The sequence below is a fragment of the Drosophila innubila genome (genome assembly GCF_004354385.1).
Source record: "Drosophila innubila isolate TH190305 chromosome 2L unlocalized genomic scaffold, UK_Dinn_1.0 4_B_2L, whole genome shotgun sequence".
NCBI classification, from domain to species: Eukaryota; Metazoa; Arthropoda; class Insecta; order Diptera; family Drosophilidae; genus Drosophila; species Drosophila innubila.
Window position 1 is genome coordinate 7191860 of NW_022995372.1, and position 23226 is coordinate 7215085.

Sequence of the window (23226 nt, forward strand, 5' to 3'; positions counted from 1 at the left end):
ATTAAAACTGCAGCAACAGCTATCACTTTACCCAACCTCGACAGTTTGCTGCTTTCGCAACTGACTCGGCCGAAAACAATTATTTGCATAAATACGTACACTGACTGAGCATACTTAATATTTATTCTAAAGCCAACGGCAAAGACAAACACAAACACATGCACACACGAACACACACAGATACACTTACACGGATTAAGCACACAGAAACATAGAGAGAAACACTGGAATATGCAAAAACAAAGCACAGCTTGATGGAATAAATTGAAGCTGCAAAATGTCAGTCAGCGCCATCTAACGACAGTTGCTATCAGAGAATTAAATAAAAAGGGGTTGGGCTGAGTAACTGTGGTGCATGCCTTAGCGTTAAAAAATATATATTCTTTATTTTTATAAAGCTTCCGACGATAGGGCTGAAGATTTTCTCTTCAATTAATAAGGCTCAGCTGTTAGAGTCGCCGACCTGTCACATGACTACAACTACAGTTTGACAAATATCTTTCTGTATTTAATTTTATTGATTTGATTTTTATATAAATAGATCTGCGGTTAAATAAAAACTTGTCAACACATACATTTTAAATAATGTACTTATGTGATACTATAATTGAAACATATTTATTTACCACATTACAACATTTCATTCAATCTATTTTATGATTGTACCACTGTGCGCTGTCGCTGCCACCTGTTGTTGTTGCTATCGCTGTCGCTGCGATGCTGCTGCACATTTTACACGCTATTTCCATTGCCTCCACCTCCATCCCCATACCCATTACTTCCCTTCTTCCCGTACCACCCTTACCAATGTCGACAGCTGGCACAGACTTTAATATTGTCTAGCAATTTGATTTTGTTTTGCTTTGTCTTTCTATTCGATTATTCGCCTTTTGTCTGTGTTTCTCTTCATTTTCTCTCTTCTTATGATATCTCGATTTAGGCTTTGTAATTTAATATTTTAAGTGATTTTCACTTTGACTTTTTGCTAGTTAATTGACAAAACTGTGACTGAGTGCGCTGAGACTTACAACGTTATTTTTTTACTTAGTACAAGCATTTATTTGATTACTACGATGACATTGTATGTGCTTAAAAGCATTTTTTTGTTTCTCTTTGCAAGTAAATGAAAATAGTAAAATGAAAATCCTCTTTAGTTTTTAGTCCCACATTCATAATTTTCAATAGACAGAATTCCACGAGCTTAAAATAATTTTTAAACTCCAAAAGTTTCTTATTCTTCAAATTGATAATTAATTTTATTTTGTATATTATCTTTATTTCAATTTATTTTTTTCTTCATTTTTAAATGATCTTTTAAATTATTAACTTCTATCGATTAAAATACCTTTATTTTCTCAAATCCCATAAACTGTACAAATTTTCATGGATTTATTTTCATTTAAATACTTTTTCCACCATTTCTTGGTGTTTTTGCATTAAACAACAATGGATAAATGTTTTTTTTCATTGTTGTGACTATTATTGTTGGTGTGTTTGCTCGCAAGCCTAAAAATAATGCCACTAAATAATTCCCTCACAACTTTGTTATGTTTATTTTCACAGTCCGCTCACGCTTTTTGTTAAATTTAACCGTTGAAATAAGTTGTAGTTGCTGATTGTTCATTGTTGATTGTTGTAGTTATAATTTTTGTTGGCTATGACTAAATTTAGTGGCAGGCTTTTAAAACATGCACAGGAATTATTGAGAAGCGTGTTTGAAATAGATTAGATAAAAGTCAGACGTCATTGCCGATGAACTAACAATGATAATGTAACAATTGAACTAAGTGCAATTTACAGGGAAAAATCGAAGCAAATGCTATATGATCAAAGTTCACTCTATCGAACATATTAAAAATCGATTTATCATTTTTTGAATAGTGAATTGGGTGGGGCTAGATAAATTGCAATTTTTGCAGAAAACTACACCATGTATACAAGAGTGGGTCAATTTTTTTTTTCGCGACGAAGCGGTTATAAATCAATATCAAAGTGATAGCTTGGTATTCATTTTAGAGCCATGGTTTCTTGGGCAATTTTTCTTAGAATTCATTGTAGATTACGACTTTCATAACCGCTTTGTGCATTTTTTTTTACTCCATACAAATTGACCCACTCTAATGTATGCTGCATAGATTCATTATATAGCGTTATAAAGTATATGATTAATTTCATTGTAACAAACAGCTAAGGAAAATTATTTTTTGGATATAAATGTTTGAAATGTTTAAAGCGAGTATCTGATTTACTTTTAGCAACGACTATTTAGAGATATCTGATTAGTTTTCTTTCCCAACTTTCCAAGCGCACTTGAATATACTTGATATACTTATATATGTACCTTTATATATAATTGTATCCGAGCGTAAATCCTCTTGGGTGCTACACGGAATTGCTTGCCACTTGGCACAAAAACTGAAACCGAAAAACACACACATAGTAATAAATACTCAACAGTTGCACATTTAGAAAATTGAGTAAAAAAAATGTATAAAAAAGGTCAGTGAAACTAACTATAAAAAAAAAAAAGAAGAGATGGGAGTAAAAAGGAGAAGAAAAGGTAGAAAATTTGAGCATACACTAATATAAAAAAAGTTCGTTCTCGATGCACACATAGAAGAAAATTCAGGAATCTTAGATGTAAACGCCCTGTCTAGAATCAACTTATTCTTATATTTTTTGTAAACTTTTTCCAAAACTAAAAATTAGAAAAATTTAAACTGAATATTCTTGATTTTCAAAATCTGTCTTTTTAGCAGTGTAAATTCTATGTTCCATTTTGTGTTATTTTTTCAATTCAGACCCAAAAAACAACACATCTGTCTGAAGAGTGTGTTTGTGTGGGTGTGAGTGACTGGAAGAGAGTGTGTGTGTGTGTGAGTGACTGTTAGAGTGTCTGTGAGAGTGTGTGTGCTGTATGTGTCTAGATATTTTTGTGTGATTTTCATGAAATTGCCAGCCAGGCGCTCAGAATTTACAGATTGGCGAAAAACTGCGTAGACGCGTGGAATACAACCGAATTTGAGTGTGTGCTTTGAGTGTGTGAGTAACTGTGAGTGCTTGTGTATGTGTTTGCTTATTAATACTTAAACAGCACAGCTGCATGTGAATATAAAACTGAAACTGAAACTATCATAGGGATACCTACAAAGCTCACAAAATATCTCTATAAGTTAATGGATGCCCTCTATCTATATCAACTCACGTCTATCACCCTCTCTTCTCCTCTGGCAGCTGCCAAGTGAAAAACTCTTACACTTTACCCCCAGCAAGTATTTAAGTAGTTCTCTTTTGCAGTCTTGCCTTTTGTTTTTTTTTTTTTGTGGCTGTTAGTTAAGGGGACGTCGGGTTGAAGGGATAGACTTTTCATAAGCTCAACTTTATTCGCTTAGAAAATGCACGCAAGTTGCTTTGCTCACCGAGTGAAGGTAACAAGAGGCAAATATAAGCGAATGCTAAAATGCGCTGAAAAACTTTGAACGTTTTCAAGTTATATTCTATTTGAAACTTGAAACATTTCTCAAAAGTTTAAAGCTAAAAATATAATAGATGACATAAGTTGAAAGAAAAATTTTAAATACAAGCTTTAAGTTGAAATGCTGAAAAGATATTAACAATAGTTTTGTATGTAAAGTTTATCTTCAAAAAAAAATTCTTATCGAGGTAAAAGTCTAAAGAAGAAAGTCTGTCAATATACAATTTAATATATAAATTATATAAATATTATAATTATAACCCTGCTTTCGTCACTAGCGCAAACTTCCGTCCGCAGAAATATTTATGTAAACTAAAATTAATGCATGAATTCTAAACCTAAAATCCCCTGTAAATGAATTAAATTTATATTTCAATCAAACTTAAATTGATGAACATCTGCTGATTAGTTTTTAGTTATACTAACGAATGCACTGCAATTCCAAAAACCACAACTTTTACCAACTTTTGGCAAAGAATTTTTACCCAAGTTGATCGGTTTCACATGCACACATAAACTCACACATACTAACACTTTTATATAAGAAACTGCAAAAGAGCTTGAGCAAGTAAGAAAGAAGGTTGAGTGTACACGTGTGTGTGTGTGTGTTAACGTGGCAACGTTTCCTTTTTAATTAACTTTACAGCAACGACAGCAGCAATAACAACAACAAAAACTTACAACAACAACGACAAAAGTTGTATAAACTTATTTAATTAAATTTCGCCATTGATGCAGATAATTAGATTTTTTTAAGCGTTGCCAGTGTTTTTTATTGTTGTTGCTTGTTGCTCTTGGCAGTTGCCACGTGGAAAATGTGCCGATAAATACATACATAATTTTGGGTCAAGTTGGGCAGCAAAACAGATGCATTGCACTTATGTTTTATGGCCTGCGGGTGCGTGTTGAATCTCAATTTTGGCCAGCATAAATTTGCATAATTTATGACCTGGCACAAAAACAAAAATCAATAGTGCTGCAACAAATTAATATGATTAATTGGCAGCAACAACGACAAGCGACATCAACAACAACCACAAAAGTAAACGTAACGACAGCCCTGAACTAAAATCAAACCCCAATTCCAACAGCAAAATCTCAACGTTGATAGCGCGGCTTTAGCAGGTCAAAATTGGCCAAATAACGGAGGTACTTTTTCTCCCCGCCCCCTTCCTGCCGGCAAATACGTTACGTGTTTGTTTGAGGTTACGGACGATTTTAGGTGCGCTAACTGGACATTGGACACTGGACGCGATTCAGTTTTAGATTGACAGCACGAGCGCAAATTGATGTTGGTCAACAACAACAGCTGGCCAACAGGTCAACAGGGCGGAGGGTGTGAACAATTTGAAAAACGCTCTAGCGAATTATGTTCTATTTACCAACAGCTCCACCTACAAAATCGCATTGAGTTAATGTCTGGCAATTCAAATCGAATGCTCTATATAAAAGCATGCTCTATATTTACTAGCATATTTGCAGTATATATTTAAAGGTGTGAAAAGTTTGTTAATAGCTGTAAACACAAACCTCAAATTGTGTGTGTTGCGTGTGTGTATCTATTAAGCAGAAAATGCCACATCGAGTGTGTGCATAAAGTATACGACCTGTTGTTGCCTCTCAAAGTGTGTGTTTATTTGTAATGCAGCTGCTCGTTAAATTTATTTCAACTGAAAATTTGTTTATAATTTTCAATCATTAGTCATGCGACCTTCTAAAACTTAGAACTGCAATAAATATAAATATACAATATATTTATTTATTTTTACTTGAGAAAATAATATCTTCAATATATTTCCGTGGAATAAGTAAAAATGAATATAAAATATTTTAAAAATAATTTTCAACAGCAACTTTTTAAAGTAATCGATATGAAATTCCTTTGAGATTTTTAATTCCCAACTAGTTTCTAAGTTTTGCAATTAAAATTGTGCTGCCTTCGAAGAAAAAAACTAAATTTGTTGAAGAAGAAAAATAAAATTTAAAGAAAAAGTGTGAGACACAAGACAAACATTTGCCATGTAACTAAGGCGGTCATTAAATTCAACTTTTGGCTTAAGCTTAGAAGTATGGAGGAGATGGAGAATTTTGCATTATATTTATAAATTAATACAAACTTACTTGGATAGTCATCTCGATAATTGCGCTTGTTAAATATTAAAAGCAAACTTGGCTGCTTCAAAATGCACACAACAGTTGGTGGGCTAAGAGCTTAAAGTGAGAGAGGAGAGAGGGTAGAGAAAATGGCAACAGGCGGACAGGAAAACAGCAGGTAAGAATGCAGAGATAATTTTGTACTTTAGGTAGGAAGCAACGATGTCTAACGAAACCAAAACTCTAAAATTCATTGAGAGCAAAGCTAAACAGAGCAACAAGTTAGGCAATGGCATATCCGTGGCAGAGAGGGGAAATTAAGAGGGGAGATATCGTTGTCAATGTCGTGCCAAGTAACAGTCACTTAAAACGAGGCAAAGCTAAAGCCGAAGCCGTTACTAAAATGTACGTTATGCATACTTGAAACAAGAACAGATTTAAGTGCAGCCCACCCACTGTGAATGTGGGTGTGGCTGATGTGAAGGCTGCCATGCTCTTGTTACGATATTTTTATCACTTAACATGGGGGCGGGCAGCGCCAAAGACTTTGCCACATTAAGTTAGACACGCAGCGTCACAAACACTTAAAAGCAGCCCAGGGCGTATACGTAATCTCAGCTCTTGCTATTGCTCTCTCTTTCGCTGTGGGAGTGGCCGTGTGCGTGCTTTAATGAATGTTCCGCTAAAGAAGCTCGATGTCGCCTGATAAGGCATCAAGCAACCGCGTGCCGATAATGATAAGTATCATTAACTGAAGAGAGCATGGAACTGACATTAAGTAGCTTTCCCGTTCTTTGTCCTGTTTCGCTTTGCGCACTTTAAGGCGCTTTATTTTTTTTTGTGCCAACGGCATTGCCATTTAACTAACCTTGACAACATTTTACTGTTCTTTTGATTTTCTTTTATTTTCTCCTCCCCCTTGCCCCCTTTTCATTTCCCGTTTCGGATAAACGCATTTGGCCGCCGCGTCCTTCGACAGGCCAAAACAACCTTTGACACTTTAGCAATCGAGAGAAGGACCCAACAAATGAAAAAAATCTGTGAAAATTCATGTGAGCGTGTGAATTTGGCCATGAGAGTAATTGTTGCATATGCTCACCACACTCACATACACACAACACTGTGCAATATAGGCTGAAAGCCGTTAATGCATTTAACTGCATACATATTCAGTTTTTAATAGAGCCAAATTCAAGGTATCATAAAATACAAAAGAGTTTTAGAAATTTTAATTACGAACTAATCTATGATATTATTTTATTCATTTATTTATTTTTATTAAAATAAATATATGAAATTCGAAAATGTCTGTGAATTAAGTATCAATTTAAAACTTGATACAAACGGAGTTTTGTTGTTGCTGTTTCATTTGTTTTATTTCTAGAGTCAATTTTATTCTTCAACAATTCTGGACCATAAAATTTCATCAAGTTGCTTGAACAAAATATCTGAAATAGTCCGAAATCTAAAACGTTTATTAAACGCAATTCTTTTGTTCGCTGACATACACATTTACAGATAAAAGCTCGGCTAAGCTTAGTTTCCATCGATAACACTCATACACTCATTCATACCCTCATATATACACTCACATATTGACAAATACATTCTTATACTTCGTTTTGCACATTTCTCTCCTTAAGTTATTTTCAGTTTGCTCGGTTTTGATGCAATTTTTTCTTTATGCTGCGATTCATTGATATATGAATGTTTTACCAGAATTGTTGTGTCGATGTGTGTGTAACATTACCAAACATCAAGGCAAGCTAGACTCTTGACTGATGCTTCCCATTGCTCTTCTACTTTTGAAAATCTTCCTTCGTTTACATAACAATTAGATAACTTAATTTGATTTGTTGCACACGCTTGCCAACGCATACACTGAAACCAACATGCACAGTGACACACACACACACACACACACACACACACTGTCTGTGGCTTTAACGCTCGATTGGTTTCGACTTCGTCGTCTTGTCTTTATTTCCGTTTGTAACAATTTTTCGGTTTGCAATTTTTCATTGGATACTTTTGGGACCTGGATTGCATTGTGCCTCAGTGTGCGTGTTTCGCCTAGAAAAACCTCAAATGGAGCGTGAACTGGCAAATCATTGCCAGGTCTCCAGGCAGTATTTATCTCAAGTTTCCAATTTCAGCACTCGATTATAAAATGCATCGAATTATGTGATTTTTATTTATGTTGTGCAATGTGAGTATAGCGATTTAAGATCCAAGCTTGGTATTATGTATTATATATACATATGTATATAATTGATATATGTAAATAAAACTAAATTGCTATTTTTCAGAATATTTTCATTGTTTCAAAACGTTAGTTATTACAGAAAAGGAGTAATTCATTATGAGGAAAAATTATTTAATTGAGGCTTCCGTTTGAATTATACATATATATACAAATACAAACCAATCAAGAGCAATCGAAAAATAAACTAATTTTTTCTTGGCTTTCGGTTGGTTTACAATATTCGAACACTCCTGATTACATTTTATATGTTTTAGTTGTCAAGCAAGCTTAAAATTCGAAATCAGCAGCTAACCACATTGATACAACATTTGGGAAAGTCATCTTAAGGATACTTATTTTCACATATAAAACATGGTTCACTTACTAGACTGGTTCTATAACTAACATTCAAAATTTATAAACAAATATAATAATGTGCAGATATTCCTATAATCACCCTTCAAATTCGACCAATCCTTCAGAACCACAAGAGACACGCTCGCAATTAAGAGTTATATTTTGGCGGACGTCTAAGATTGTATTGGCATCAAGTACACATTTGCCCGGATATGCTTTAAATAATAGCGAGCAATCAGTTTTGGAAGATTTATAATAATGATTCATACTACGCACCAAAATACTTGTATATGCCAATCCCCGTTCCCCTTATAGACATCACTGATGCTAAGAACAAAAGCCATCAGACAAACCACTGAAATCGTAGCCTTCATCTTGACAGTTTGAAAAGTTTTGGTTTTTTTCCCAGTTATATTTCCAAGTCGAGTAAAATTACTTTGTGACCTTACACAGAAATAAATTCTTCGAAACCAGAGCTAACCGATTGAATACTTTGAATATTTCTTTGTACATGGTATAAGGCTTTAAACTTATTAAATTAAATCAATACTTCTACTGGGGCGTGGCCTGATAAAAAGGACTTTAAAATTATTAAAATAAAGGGAAACGCGTCACATTTCTCAAGTAATATAAAATATAATTTCACGTCTTCAACTAATATCACTCTGTATGGTCAAATTAAACGTATGCATACGTTTGTTTAGTGTTGTACGTGTTTAAGCCAGTTTATATTTACCCCTTCTCTTTTACTTAATTATTTCTACTTGAGTAATGAAACTTCAATTAATATGTAAGTTAATATACAGAAAAATGTAGATTAAAGACCTTGAGCAAGCATTTTTTTGTTATGATTGATTAGAAATAATCTCGTGTTAACATTTTTCAGCTTGCAATTTTTAATTGCCTCCCAATGTACCTCTTTCGTTATTTTATTTTATATGAGTTTATCCTAAACAAAAGCTAATGTGCTGTATAAAGCAAAACTTTTGAAAAAATTGTTGCAATTTTTAAAAATAAAAATAAAAAATTGATCAATTACATTTCGGAATCATCATTGGGATCGGTGCAGTGTACCACATTGATGCAACATTCAGGATATTCAGCATCAGGATACTTCCTTTCACCAATATAACATCCTCCCCCACTCACTGATTTAGCACCACAGCTATATATGTAATTGAGAATATATTGATAAATACAAATAAAAATATATATAAATATTCTCTCACCCAAGCAATGTTAACCAGCCGCCAGGACCACAAAAGATCTTTTCACACTTTAATTTAAGCGTTATAGCTTGGCCCTCATTTAAGATTGTATCGGCATTGTACACACATTTTCCCGGATATGCTTTAATAAAAGCAGATCGATTACTCTGGAAAGGTTTGGATAATGATTTATTCTACATACCAGGATTCGAGAAATTTCCTTTTGTCATATAGCCATAGACCCCATTGGAGCTCAACACAATAATCAACAGACAGATCACAGAAAAAGTAGACCTCATCTTAACAGTTCGAATAGTTTTGGTGTAAAAATATAGCGTAACAGTCAATTTATACCCAAGTCAGGTAAAAAAAGAATGATTTTGTAGCCTTATACAGAACTAAAGACTTTAAAACCCTAACTAATATCATTCTCTATAGAAAATTTATGGTTAAATGTGTTAAATGTAAACTAAACTTAAAGTAATATAGTAGTTAAAAACCTTTTTATGTACTTAGAATATTACAATGTATTATTTGACTAAAATTATGATTAGCTAGCAATAACCTTGGGTAATATTTTTTTTGCGATACAATTATTTAATTTATTGCCTCGCATTGTGCTTTTGTGTGTGGGATATGAAAAATGTACGACTCTGTGTATTAGTTACTCGGAAACTGCAAATTATAATATTTTTTTTTTAATTTATCGGATTTTAATTTCCCAACTAATTAACTTGTACGTTATATTTTATTTGTATATAGCTTATATACTGTAAAGTACTGTAGAAAAGCCAGTTACTCCGAATTACAAATCTGATATTTATTTTTATTTATTTATTTTATTTTTGATACAATTATTAAATATTACTACTTTATTCGTTATTTAAATTGTTTATGTCAATCCAGTTGCTGTCATATGAGCATCATGTTTGTACGTGCATGAACATATTTATAAACTCGTTCTATAGTTGTTTTACCACGACCTTAAAAATGAAAAACTTTTGCGTTGTTCCTCGAGTTTAAGCCGCAGAATACATGCACTTGTGTGTGCATGAACACTTCTCACAACTACATTAACATTTTTTAATTAAAAATACGTCGAGTTGTCAGAGCGAACCTCTTTTTTTCCGTAGACAGGCCAAACCGTCTATAGCATCTGCTGTACGTAGCGTATGAGTGATGTCTTCCAAATAGCGCCTGTCTGTCTATGTGTGTGTGTGTGTGTGTGTGTGTGTGCACCTGGGTTATGTTTTTATTCTTAACTTTTTTGTGGCTCATTTAATATGCATATTGAAAATCAGCTGCTATTAAGCTGCTTGCACAAACGTTAATTAAATGTCGATATTAATTATTTAACTGTCGCTTTTAAAATCGATTGCTGGCATCTGGAACACCCTCGGTCATTTTGAATAAATTTTCATGTTCGATTTCAACTTCGTTCGTCCGATTGTCCGTCCGACAGTTGCCATACACACATCCGGTCATTGTGCGTGCCTCAGATAATTTGGGAAGCTGCAGTTTGTCTCTCTCCGCTCTTAAATTGCCAACAACACTTCGAGAAATGAAATGAAATCGGCCTCAAAAACGGCAACAACAAAATTGCACGTAATAACTGAACAACTTTTGTATCAGATATTCAGGAATTGCCACAGGCAACATTTCAATCTGCCTCCTCGCGTTTCTTTCCTTTTCGAGTTTCTGTTGCAGACGACGCACTGTGGGACAAAAGGCTGTGGGACGGTATTTAAATCATTTTTTCAATGAAAACGATTGTAAAAGTAATAATTCTTCAAAGATTACAAATCCAACAAATTTTTGAAATCAGGTAAAAGTTGTGGGCGTGACAGCCTCTCAAAGTTGACCCTTATTGCAGTGCGGGCACAAATGTGCAAATTTTACAAAAAAATTCAAACTTTAAAACTGTTTTGTTGTCCAGTTTTACAACCGTTTCTGTCTTTGATTTCATCTGAAAAGCTTGATCATTACTAATTAAATGCCGTAAAATCTTGATTCTTCACTTGTCGACTTTATATCTTTGATGGAGGATAACAAAAATTGGACACTTTTGGACTCCATCCCACTACTTCAGGACTCTTTGGAAATCAATTCTCTAACTATATTTTCCAGTTTTGTTTGCGCCGATTAGCGCCTTTTTTTTTAAAGTGCAAAAGCTGACGCAACCTCGCATAAAAATGGAGATAATTCGCTACGCCTGGCATCATACGAGATTCTAAAAAATCAAACTTTTTTTTTTTAATTAGCGTAACAAAACTATTTGTAATACTGGTTAATGGTGTTTAAAAGATAATAAAAAAAAAAATTTATATATTTTAAAGCTTAAGAAATTTTTTTTCAAATTTACATTTTTTTTACATATTTGAAATTAATTTATTAGTCCAAAAGATATGATTTTTGTACATCAAAATCAGAGATTGTCCCACTGTGCGGCGGCAGCTTGTGAAATTTGTAAAAAATTGAAAGCGGGTTAATAGTATGACAACAACAACCAATAAGGGACAACAGCTCAGAGCTATTTTTGAGCTTTGACATTGGCATTGCACTCAAAGCTGTTGACAACTGAAGTGAAATTTTAGCAGTTGGCACATGTTTAATCATATGTCTAAAGTAAAATCAAGCATTCATTTCTCTTAATTTATTTAATTTATAACTGAATTGATCATAACTATAAAAAAATGTTTATGATGATACTATAAAAGATTGTTATCTACACTTTGTCATATGTAAATATTTTAACTTTCTGAAAATCATCAGAATTTAAATATACCTATAAGTATAAATACTATGTGTCCGCTTAATAAAATAGATAATAGCGTCAGCATTCCGTTTCCAAACAAAAATACAAAAATAGAAGTATATAACTGATTATGATACATTGTTTTTATTTTCAATGAATCTTAAGACTTGGAAAGTTCTTTGGGGCAATGTATCTCATGGTCGCAGCATTCTGGATATTCATCAGGATTCTTTTTTTGCCTATAAAACAGGGTTTCCCCACTGATTTATCACCACAGCTAAAATTATATATGTTGATGCAAGTAAATAGAGAAAGAGAAACAAATATGTATATTAATTCGAGTACTCTTACCTTGCAAAGCTTACCTATCCATCATGGCCACAATAGGCACTTACGCAATTTTTAAGTGTTATTTTTTGGTCCTCATTTAAGATTGTAACGGCATCAATCACACATTTTCCCGGATATGCTTTAGATAAAGCTCTAATACTTTGGGAATATCTGCCCAATGATTCATTCTATATACCAGAATTCGTGTAATTTCCGTAAAAAAGAGGCCCATTGGAGGTCACCACAATAACCAACAGACAGATTACCAAAACAGTAGCCCTCATCTTGACAGTTTGAATAGATTAGTGCCACAGTCAATTTATACCCTATTCGAGTACAAGCAGAATGACTTTGTTACTTTATTACTTTACTTTATTACTTTAAAACCATTACCATAACCATATATATATCTAACCGCAATATCACATCTTAAGCTAATGTCATAATTTTTGGTTAGTTAGTTTAGTGTATAGTATGTGTTAAGTTCAGTATTTCCTAATGTTTATTATACTAAAATTTGTTCAATATTTAAATTCATATATCGGCTCTGCCTATGGTGTCCAGGAACCTACATACCATGTTTGAAGTCTCTAGCTTTTATAGTTTCTGAAATCTACGCGTTCAAACAGACAGAAGGACGGACGGACGGACAGACAGACAGATAGACGGACATGGCTCAATGAATTTGGCTGTTGATCCGAATCAAGAATATTTCTACTTTGGGGGGTCTGCCACGCCCTCTTCTGCCTGTTACAGACATTCTGCCAATCACATGATACCCTTTCGATGGCCTCAGGGTTTAAAAAGGCAGTCAAAAAGAAGATTAGCTAGAATTATTTTTGAAAAAATTGTATAGCTCTGAAAGCTTTAATTAATATAAATTTATGTTCGTAAAAATTGAAAAAATATTTAATGATTCGAATTTACCATTTTTTTTAGCGCTTTTGTAACAAATAATATGCAGAAAATCATCTATATTTATTATTCATAAATATTCTTGATTATTAGTCTACTGATTTAATTATAGAAAAAATATTAGCCATTGAGCAATTGTGTTTTTTTTATTTTTGTAATTTTGGTTTGTTTAATGGAAGAGTGGTAGAAGGGGCAGAGTGTGTTCCTTTTAGCCATGTTTTACACGCAACAAAAAATGGAATAAAAAACTTATTTTTATGCTCGGCACGTTGCCTTTGCCATCGCACATTTGTCGCTGCAGCCGAAGCGTGAATGTATGTTTGTGTCTGTGTATGTGTTTGTGTATGTGTGTGTGTGTTATCGTTTAACTGTCTATATAGCTGCCAAACTCTTGTGTGCACACACAAATCGCACACACACACACACGAATTGGCCGCCAGCGTCGTCAGAGGCAAAGTCAAAGTCGTTTGCGATAAAAGCGCAAACACACACGACTCACTGTAACCTTCATAGCGGTATGAGTACTCAAACTCACAAACATACTCGTACTTGTATTCGTACTACATTCAAATTGTTTGAATACTTTTTTATCTGAGTGAGAAGGGACATATCGGCAATTTTGTGTGCATGCAACATTGTGGAAATGGCAAATTGAATGCGAAATTGAACTTTTGCCAGCCAGCTAAATGTAGAGAGAGAAGAAAGATGGGAGTTGGGGGGGATGGTCGGGTAGCAAGTTGTACCAAAAATTGGCAGTAAGGTGCGCTACATTTCCGCACGGATATTTTGTATAATTGTGTCGCTGTCGATGACATGGAAACGCCGGAAGCTGTTACTCTCAAATTTTTGCAGTTCGGTCTTAGTTCCAAAATGAAAAGGAAAAAAGTATAAAAAACAAATGGAGTCAAATAGAAATGTTGATGAAGCTCTGCGTGACGAGAAGTGAGAGTCCATTAAACATTTATAACTGCTGTTTGTGCCAAGCATAAACCACAGAGCGCACATTGCGCATACGCCACGTTTGCCACGTCTGCTTGTTGCATGCAAATTAAGCATTATTATTAGTGGCACGTGTCGCAGACCAAGTTAGGCCAAGTAAATTTCTGGCTGAGATTTAGTCTAGTCACAAGCATAATCAAGTCAAATTCTGGCAAGAAACGTAGCTAAGTTCCTAGCATGAATAAACATTTCCGCAAGAAAATAACGGCTGCTCCTTAATTAAGATTTCTTCTGGATAGTATACAAATATTGGGTAGTTTTTTTTTTTAAGTTCAATCTTTTTTGGGCTCTGCATAAGTCCTTGGGAGTGCTTGACAGGCGCAGCACAGTTCGAGCCCAATCAATAAACATCGCGTATACGCAACGTGCGATTGGTTGCAAAGACGCAGCCGCAAGCGACACACAAACAAGTAAGCAAACAAACAAACACAAGCACAATTCATAAATTTAAGCAAAGGACATGCAGACAATGAGTGAGGACAGTGGGTAGACAGAGAAGAGAAGTGAAACACCGTCGCACCTGGACAAGTTGAACGTTTTAAAAAAGTGGATCAATATTTCACAGCAGCAGCAACAGCAGCAGCACCCAAGACGTTGACGTGGCAGCTGTGTGTCCTTGCAAGGACAATTGTGTGGCATTGTTACTGTTGTTGCCTGTAGTCGGCGTGTGAATTGCGCACACACTTGTGAGGCATGCCTCGGTGTCCATGTCAACATTTTGGCAGACCTTTTTACCTCTTCTTCTTCTCCAGCATCTACTTCTACTCTTGCTGTTTCTCTCTTACTTGCTGCTTGACCCCAGAAAATCAGCAACACAATCACGGGCCGCATTCAAGTGGCAATTAGCTGTGTGCAACATCAAAAAAATCGCTGCCAATCAGCCGACAAAAGTTGCCCCTTTCCTCCTGCCTCTTGCCACTTGCCACAGCTTGCTTGTGTTTGTTTGTGTGTGTGCCTGAAATATTAACTTGCTAATGCCAATTGAGCAAATGCGGCGCCATTTTACCTTGAGCACACACAAAAGCGAATTGAAAAAAATCATGCAACAGCAACTAGAAAAACAAACCGAGCAACAACAACGACAACGCTGAGAAATATCAACAAATTGTGGGCAAAAATATGCGGCCAATAGGAAAAATGTTTAAAACCAAAGCAAAAAAATAAAACAAAAAAACAATGCACAAATTGTTTACAAATTGCTCGAAGCTAATTGTGTTTGAAATATACATTTTCCCGATTATTCGTATCGATAGGAAGGAACAACTGTACAAAAAATAATTGTTTAAATTCTAGCCATTCACCTGCCAGAGAAATATCTATTCTTGTTTTTCCTCTTTTTTCCACAGAAATATTACACAGAGTTTCGAGACGTGTCAAACAGCAAATTGTGGGTCAGCAAGGCCAACAATGACCACACATACCACAAACCAACGAGCACACATACCTCACACCTACACATACCCACACATACACTTCCAAAGAGCTCAAATTCAAAATGACCAACGGCGGCTGCAGGAATACTGCAAAGCGACCGCAACGTTTGCAAAAATTGCCTCGGCTTTGATTAATTAACTTAAAACAGCAACTGACACACACACACACAACACAGACACATACACACACATGTACACTCACAGTGAATGACATTGGCATAAAAGTAATTGAATTGTGTTGCATTTTGCATATCCATTAATAAACTTTTGCACACACGAAATGACTGAAAATGTACTATAAATGAGACGTTGCTTGATCGATGTAGTCAATTGTTGAATTATCGATGAGCTATCGATTATTTTTTACACAAAAAGTTTCAAGTCTGGCAACCAATCGCTTTTGCGTAAAATATTTAAAGAGTAAAGAGTAAGTACAATCGATAAAATATCGGTAAATGATATAGATAATTAATTGATTTGAACCGTTAGTCGATAGCTAAGGTTTACCGTTTAAGTGCAAACTTATATGTTAAAACTGTAATCGGTAAATAATCGATCCGTAATCCAATATTCGATTAGCTTGTATGCATATTAAATTCTTGTTTCTTATGCTTTAATACCCAACTCATCAATTAGTAATCGATATATTATATTCAGCAATTAGTTATCGATAACAATGTTGATACAAAGCTAATCGAAACTTTTTTCAAAAAACTGTTTTTGATAACTTAACCTATATATAGTTTATATACAGACCTTTACCTTGAAAAGAGGTTTTTTATAATCTTTAAAATACAATAGCTCATTTGTCAAGTACTTTGAGCTAAAGTTTTATTTGTTCCAGCTTAGTCTAATCATTTGGTTTTCACGACCAAATGGAACTGAATTTTCCGCTGAATATTCATGAGCCGGCGCGCAATTAAAGCGACGCGTCGTCGACATCGTAGTTGTTGTTGTTGTTGTTGAGCTGCCAACGTCGCTGCCGACGTAATTGTTTTGTGTACATGCGCCTAAAAATAACCAACACGTAAAATTTTGTCCAGATATATAAACATATGCATATATATATACATATAGGGACTATATAGATGTATGCTATATAGATTGTGTATGTGTAGAGAAGTAAAAGCATTTAGCTGATGACTGCAAGCATAAAAGTGAAATTGACCAGAAAAGCAAACGGACAGCCAAACGAAACGAGCCATAAAAATTGAATGTGAATTTTAGGAAGCATTATTTGTTGTTGCTTTGACTGATTCTGGGAGTGGGAATTGGAAATGGGAATGCCAAATGCGAAATGGGAATGGAAATGGAATGGGATTCGTGTTCGTATTCGAATTAGAATTGGTGTTGGCTTCGTATTCATCTAAGTGTGTTGATTGCCAATGCCTAACTCAAAAGTCAATAGCAGAAACACACACATACACATATAACTGTCAACTCGATTTCGACATTGGCTGTCGCCTTTTGGGCAATTCAACCTTTGCCAATCATTTGCAGTTCCAACTCAAGCTGGAACCCAAACCGAAACGCAAACAAAACAAAAGTTCAAGACAAACTTGAAGCCCATTACCAGCGCTCGAGTGGATAACAATTTTATATTTGTTTTTTAAATTTTTTTTTTCTTTTTGGAGCACGACTTTAGAACATTTTGTAATTGGAAGCAAGAAATGCGAAAGAGATTCATTTGAAAGAAATCACTTGCTCAGACAGAGCTTGTACCCAAAGTTAATTGATGGCGAGTGTATCTTAATACCCTAGCAGAGGGTATTATAATTTCATCATGATAGAGAAAACGTGGCGGATTTCACACAAATATATATATGCCTGAGCAAGTTGTCGGGCTATCCGTCTGTTTTTAGGGAAACTACACTCTGCGCTTTAAAGCTGCATATATCAATGATACCTAGATTCCCATGTAATATAGCTCGGTCGAAAATTAAATTTAGGACTCTGCAAGGATATAAAATCTTCGGCGAGCTATAGAGAACTATTATTTTTGGGTATATTTTTTGTTTTTCAGGCTTTTGATTGGGTTTGTTGTACGCCTTCGCGCATCCGCGTCCTTGAGCCAAAGCCTTGCCTTTCACGGACGCAAACAAACAAAACGAGCTGCGAGAGAGGTCCTTGCCGAGCCTCGTCTGACTGGCTGGGCTTGAGCCCAAGTGCTGCTTTGCATTTAATTACGCTTAAAAATTAATTAAATTCTTTTTTGTGGCTGGGCTACGTGGAGTGACTTGAGACATAATCAAGCCGCCGCTCTGCCCCTGTCACCGTCGTTGTCGACGCCATAAAGTATGCCACACTTTTATCTCTACCTGCCTTTATCCTTGCACGTTGTTTGTGCGTCTGAACGACAATGCGGAGGCGAGGAGCTGCGGGTTGCGCACTTGTCTTCTAAATAATTCACCAAGCGCGGTCTTCTGGCAACCAACAACAACAGGAGGAACAACAACAACGCCAGCATCAAAAAACAACAACAAGAAGCAGTAGCAGCTCATCTGCAGTGAGCACCTTTAAATGCCAAGGATAACGCGCGTGGAAAATGGTAAATACGGACTTTTTTTTTGGGTTTATAGCCTAACAACAATAAGCTTATGCTTACAGCATTTTAAATCTACATAATATTAAATATTAATTACAATAAATACGAGCAAAGTTAAGCCAATTAGACAAGCATAATGCATTGTCTACAATAGTGTGGAAATTCAAATCTTTTTTGTTAAACTATATATGCAAAAAACATATTTCATAAAGCTTAATGAATTACTCACTTAGTATAGGTTATGTCTAAAATATTTATGCTTGTTTGTGGTAGCTTAGGTAAGTAGAAAAAGCAGTAGTCTTACCTGAAAAGATATCAAGAGTAAAAAACATAAATTAAATATTTTATATTTTATTAAGTAGATCAGTAGATTAATAAATAATACAAGTATTTAATAGGATGCAGAGTATCTCATAGTTATGCACCCTCTACTGCCACTATCTCAATTATTAAAATTGTTATTTGTAAATAAGTTACGGTATTTTTCCCTGAAACAATTGAAAGCACATGCAAGCAATGATCTCGACATGAGGCTAGTTCGTTTTAGCAATTGTTTATACTTGTAACTGTAATTGTTTCTAAATCATTATTTTGTTGTTGAATAGCTGATACAAAACAGAAACGTTTTCTGTGCACAAAGAGCAACAATAGAAACGGAAAAGAAAAGAAATGGGAATTATGAAGGAATGCGAGTAGATTACACACAATTTTAGCCAAATGCATTGCCAAAAACAAATTTTAATAACTCAGCATTGCGCTGTCATAAGCTAGACCAACAATAACAACAACAACAAGGGGAACAACAACAAACAACCGCAGCAACAATAACAGTTGAGTCAATTTGTACATTTGAAGGTCACAGAAACTCAATGTTGTTGCTGTTACTTTTGAGTGCACTAGAATACAGCGGAAGAAGCGCGCAAACAATGCCAAAAGAGAGAGATAGATAGTAAGAAAGAGATGGAGGTTGTGTTGTTGGGTAGCTCTCTTATTGGATATTCCCATTCTTTTCATGTTTTCCCTGCCTCGCCTCGGCTTAAAAATCACAGTGAGAATTTTGTTTACTGCACTTTATTGTGTTGTCGTTGTTGTTGTTTGGCTTCGTTTATTTTCCGGTCTATCAAATATTTAGAGAAGCGAAATGTCGTTGAATTTTTTATACTATACACAAAAATAACACAATAATGTGCTTTACGATGGAGAAGTAAATGATGTGTGTAAAAAACGCGAAATGCAAATGAAAGTATTATTGCAACATTGCGTATACGCAAGATGACACAATTTTAAAACTTTGTATGTGCAAATAAAAATACAAAATGGGTTAATTCAACCGCAAATATCAATCATACTACGTGTTAATTGTTTAACAATTTTCAAATAATAAATCTAAGTTTGGTTATAAGTTTTAAATGTAATTAAATAATAATAAATATTAAATCTCATATGTATTGAATAAATACATAAATAAATATTTCAAGAGTAATTTTTATAAATTTTCAAATTAAAAAGTTGCCGTTTAACAATGCATAAGTTTGCCCCGCGACCCGCCCACAAATACACAAGCACACACACGCTTATACAGTCACAATAAGTTACACATCCACACACGCTCTCACACACACAAACACACGCACATAAAGCTGGTCTTTGGTTGCCTGCAGCTTCAGCTTAGGCGTCATAAAGAAATTAATGTTAAACATAAAAAAAGGTAATATAAAAAATTTAAAAGAGAGAGAGAGAGAGAGTGAAAAAGAGAGAGAGATACCAAGTCCAGAGGCAGTCGCCCTCAGGCGAGGTCAGCGAACAAATGGCAATAAAAATAAAGCATTTCGTTTGTATCTCATTCACTTTGATATGAACTCTAATATCATTGAAATTATAATTATGTGTGTTTTATGTGCGACCATAAAATGGAAAGCAGACAACGCACCGAGCCCAGACAGAGGCCCCGAGCTGCCCAAAACGCCTGCCCAGGTGAGTTCTCACATATGTATACATATGTACGTATGTAAGCATAAGTATGTGCATATATATACACGTATCTTTGGGTCGCTTTGGGGTAACTGAAACGCCCGCTACATTTTCATTTGGAAAACACAAAAGTTGCCACTGACCGTTACGCTGTTGATGTTGACCCATGGACTATTCCACCTAATCCTCACTCTCTACTTCTCCTTTTCCACTCTATTTGCTTGCCAATTTGTTATTTATGCTATGTTTACGTGTTGATTGCGTATATATGCAAATATACTACAGTAATATTCCCTTTATATACAAAGATATCTATGTATCGCTATCTATAGCTGTATCTGTTTCTTATCGATCCAGCTGAAATTATTGCATCTCTTTTGGCCACTGCCTTTATTTTATGTCTAGCTCTTTCACTTGGCCACCTTTTTTGGTCAATGTTTATGTATCTAAAAGCCTTACTAATTTCAATGCCAATCAATTTATATTTAATTAAATCTAAATTGATATTTAATTAAATCTAAATTGATTTATCTTTAATATTTTATCACACTTAACTCAATTATTCAGATTTTTAACCTAAAAATAAATTAAAAATAGTTATTAAATCTGTTGTAGGCAGCCCAAAATTTAACCACCCGATGTATTCTAATTGATTTTGAATATATGTTTAATTTAAGTTTACAATACTTTTGCATAACTGGCCCAAGTTAAAATGAAGCTTGATTTTCTTGCAATTAACTTATTGTGTCTTTCTTTGAAAAAATTTATTTTCTCTAGTTCTTGGTTTAGATTTTAATAAAGTTTTAAAAATTATTAATAATAAAGCTCAAGTTTTCACTTCTAATCGACACCTTATATCGTAACAAGTAAAAAAATCACATCAAATTTGATTCTCAGACGTTAAATTGTTTATTTTTTAAGTTTGCAAAAATTGCAAAATAAAATTATTATTTAATATACCCAACATTTTATCAAACCTTATTTAAAACATGCGTTAATTGCTTTATTGTCGCCTTTTACAGCGAATTTCTTAGTCTTAACCTTGTGTTTCTTTTATTATTTTAGTGGCTGAACTATTTTCTTTTGTTATGAAGTAGAAAATTTTGGCCTATGAAAAACACGCGCACACACGCACATTTCAGTGTATCTTCTTGATAAAGGGAAATTGGATATATTTCAATCTCAGCTGAGGCCACTCAATTCAATTAATTTCAGCTGGCAAACAATGAAGGCCGTCCCCTAATTGGCCGTATGGCCAAATGTAATCAAGACAGCTAAGAGCAACTGTTCCGAGGAGTAGGAGAAGGTAGAGAGAGGGAGAGAGACGAAGTCCAGGAGAGATTAAAATTGGCAGCTGAAGTAAAAACATCGACCATAGATTTACATTAACTACGGCACAACACAACTAAACACTCAATAGCAACAATACAAACAAACAAAACATACAGTCACCTAGCAAAATGAGATCGGTAGTGAAAGAGAAGGGTTGAGGAAATGCGGAAAATGCATCAATTATATAGCCACTAATTTGTCTACATTTGACTTGTTGGGTAGCTAAATAATTGCAGACAGCTCAGGGGAGAAAGTTGAAAGAAAGGGGGAAAATGGGGACATGTTGCTGCTTGTTCTGAGTGCCAAACACAGCAGCAATCAAAATCCAACAGGCAGACATACAAATATTTACATTGCCCTAAAGTGGGCGGCGTAGGGGCGACAACGTTGTTTAATCGAATTATGCAACTATAACGACAACGACAGATGGGCATATGCACATACATATATGCACATAACGGGATTAACATATTCAATGAATTTATACAGCAGGCAAGAATATCTGCTAGTTGTATCTGTAACCGTAACTGCAACAGTGTCTGCATTTGTATCTGTAGCTGTGTCTGGCGATGCTTAAATTAAAATATGCATATAAAATCGACAGGTTGAATCATTTAGATGCTTCTTTTTAAATTTAAATAACACACATCAACAAGAATTAAATATCAGAATAAGGACCGAAATGAGCCAATGAACAATTTAAAGATATAATTTTTCAATATAATGAAAGGAAATGCCAATTATTAATATTTTGACATTCAATTCTATTTAAAATGTTTTATTTTATTTTAAAAATAGTTTGGATTTAAATAAATCACCCTTTATATCGAGGTAGGCTCTTCAAATACACATATAAGTTGAAGTAAATTGAATCTCTTAGTAAAATTTCCTGAAGCACACACAACGATAATGCTGCATTTAAATGTTTGCCTTCCTATTCTTGTAACCATTTTTCTGCTCGACAGTTCTGTTTACGGCGACACTAAACATGCTATTTTAAGGAACAAAAGTTTGTTGCCTATTTGCTTGATTAACTTGAGACTTAATTCAAATTTCCGTTACAGGCCATCCCGATAAGTGCTACTTGGAAACGGACAAGGGTCCTTTGATCATCGACAGCGATCAACTTGTGCGTTATCCTGGAAAATGTGCCAACATCTATTGTGGTCGTGAAAGTTGGGCTTTGATCTTTACGTATGATCTACAGTAAAACTTCGTTATAGAAAATACGAAAGTAGAGAAAACTTCTCTAAAACGTAGATTTTTTGTTAATCACATTTAATAGTCTTTAAATATTCTACAGTTGCAATCCTCCCACAATTCCCGATGACTGTGCGCTCGCGGATTACATAAATATTAATGCCGCATTTCCAGAGTGCTGTGAACGCGACTGGAAATGCAATAATAAAATAAAAAAATAAAATTGCTTTTTCCATTGATTTCAAATTACATGTATTTTTAAATAATCAAGACAAAAATTATATAATCCAAAATTAAATATGTAAATATATATAATAGAGACATATACTCTGGGAAATATCTGAACGGTGCACTTCAATGTTAAAAA

The 23226-nt window shown here is 34.5% G+C and overlaps 3 protein-coding genes across 5 annotated transcripts in view; 1 reads left to right on the forward strand and 2 right to left on the reverse strand.

Annotated features, from left to right (window-relative positions):
- LOC117782321 (mucin-5AC) overlaps positions 1-23226 on the reverse strand; it is a 48854-nt gene that overhangs the window by 12711 nt on the left and 12917 nt on the right. The gene's annotated exons all lie outside the window — the stretch shown is intronic.
- On the reverse strand, positions 9044-9696 carry LOC117782323. The gene is made up of 3 exons (XM_034619418.1): positions 9582-9696; positions 9401-9521; positions 9044-9336 (listed from the first exon to the last, which is right to left on the reverse strand). The coding sequence occupies exons 1-3, from the start codon at positions 9676-9678 to the stop codon at positions 9207-9209; spliced, it is 348 nt and encodes a 115-aa protein (XP_034475309.1). The 5' UTR covers positions 9679-9696; the 3' UTR covers positions 9044-9206.
- LOC117782324 lies at positions 22538-23124 on the forward strand. 2 transcript variants are annotated; one of them, XR_004617240.1, is made up of 3 exons: positions 22538-22668; positions 22724-22893; positions 22963-23124. XR_004617240.1 is itself a non-coding variant. In XM_034619419.1 (3 exons), exons 1-3 carry the CDS (start codon positions 22569-22571, stop codon positions 23078-23080), a joined length of 348 nt encoding a protein of 115 aa, XP_034475310.1. In that variant the 5' UTR covers positions 22538-22568; the 3' UTR covers positions 23081-23124. The 2 variants fall into 2 exon arrangements, 1 of the variants encoding a protein (XP_034475310.1); XM_034619419.1 differs by having other exon boundaries at positions 22724-22853.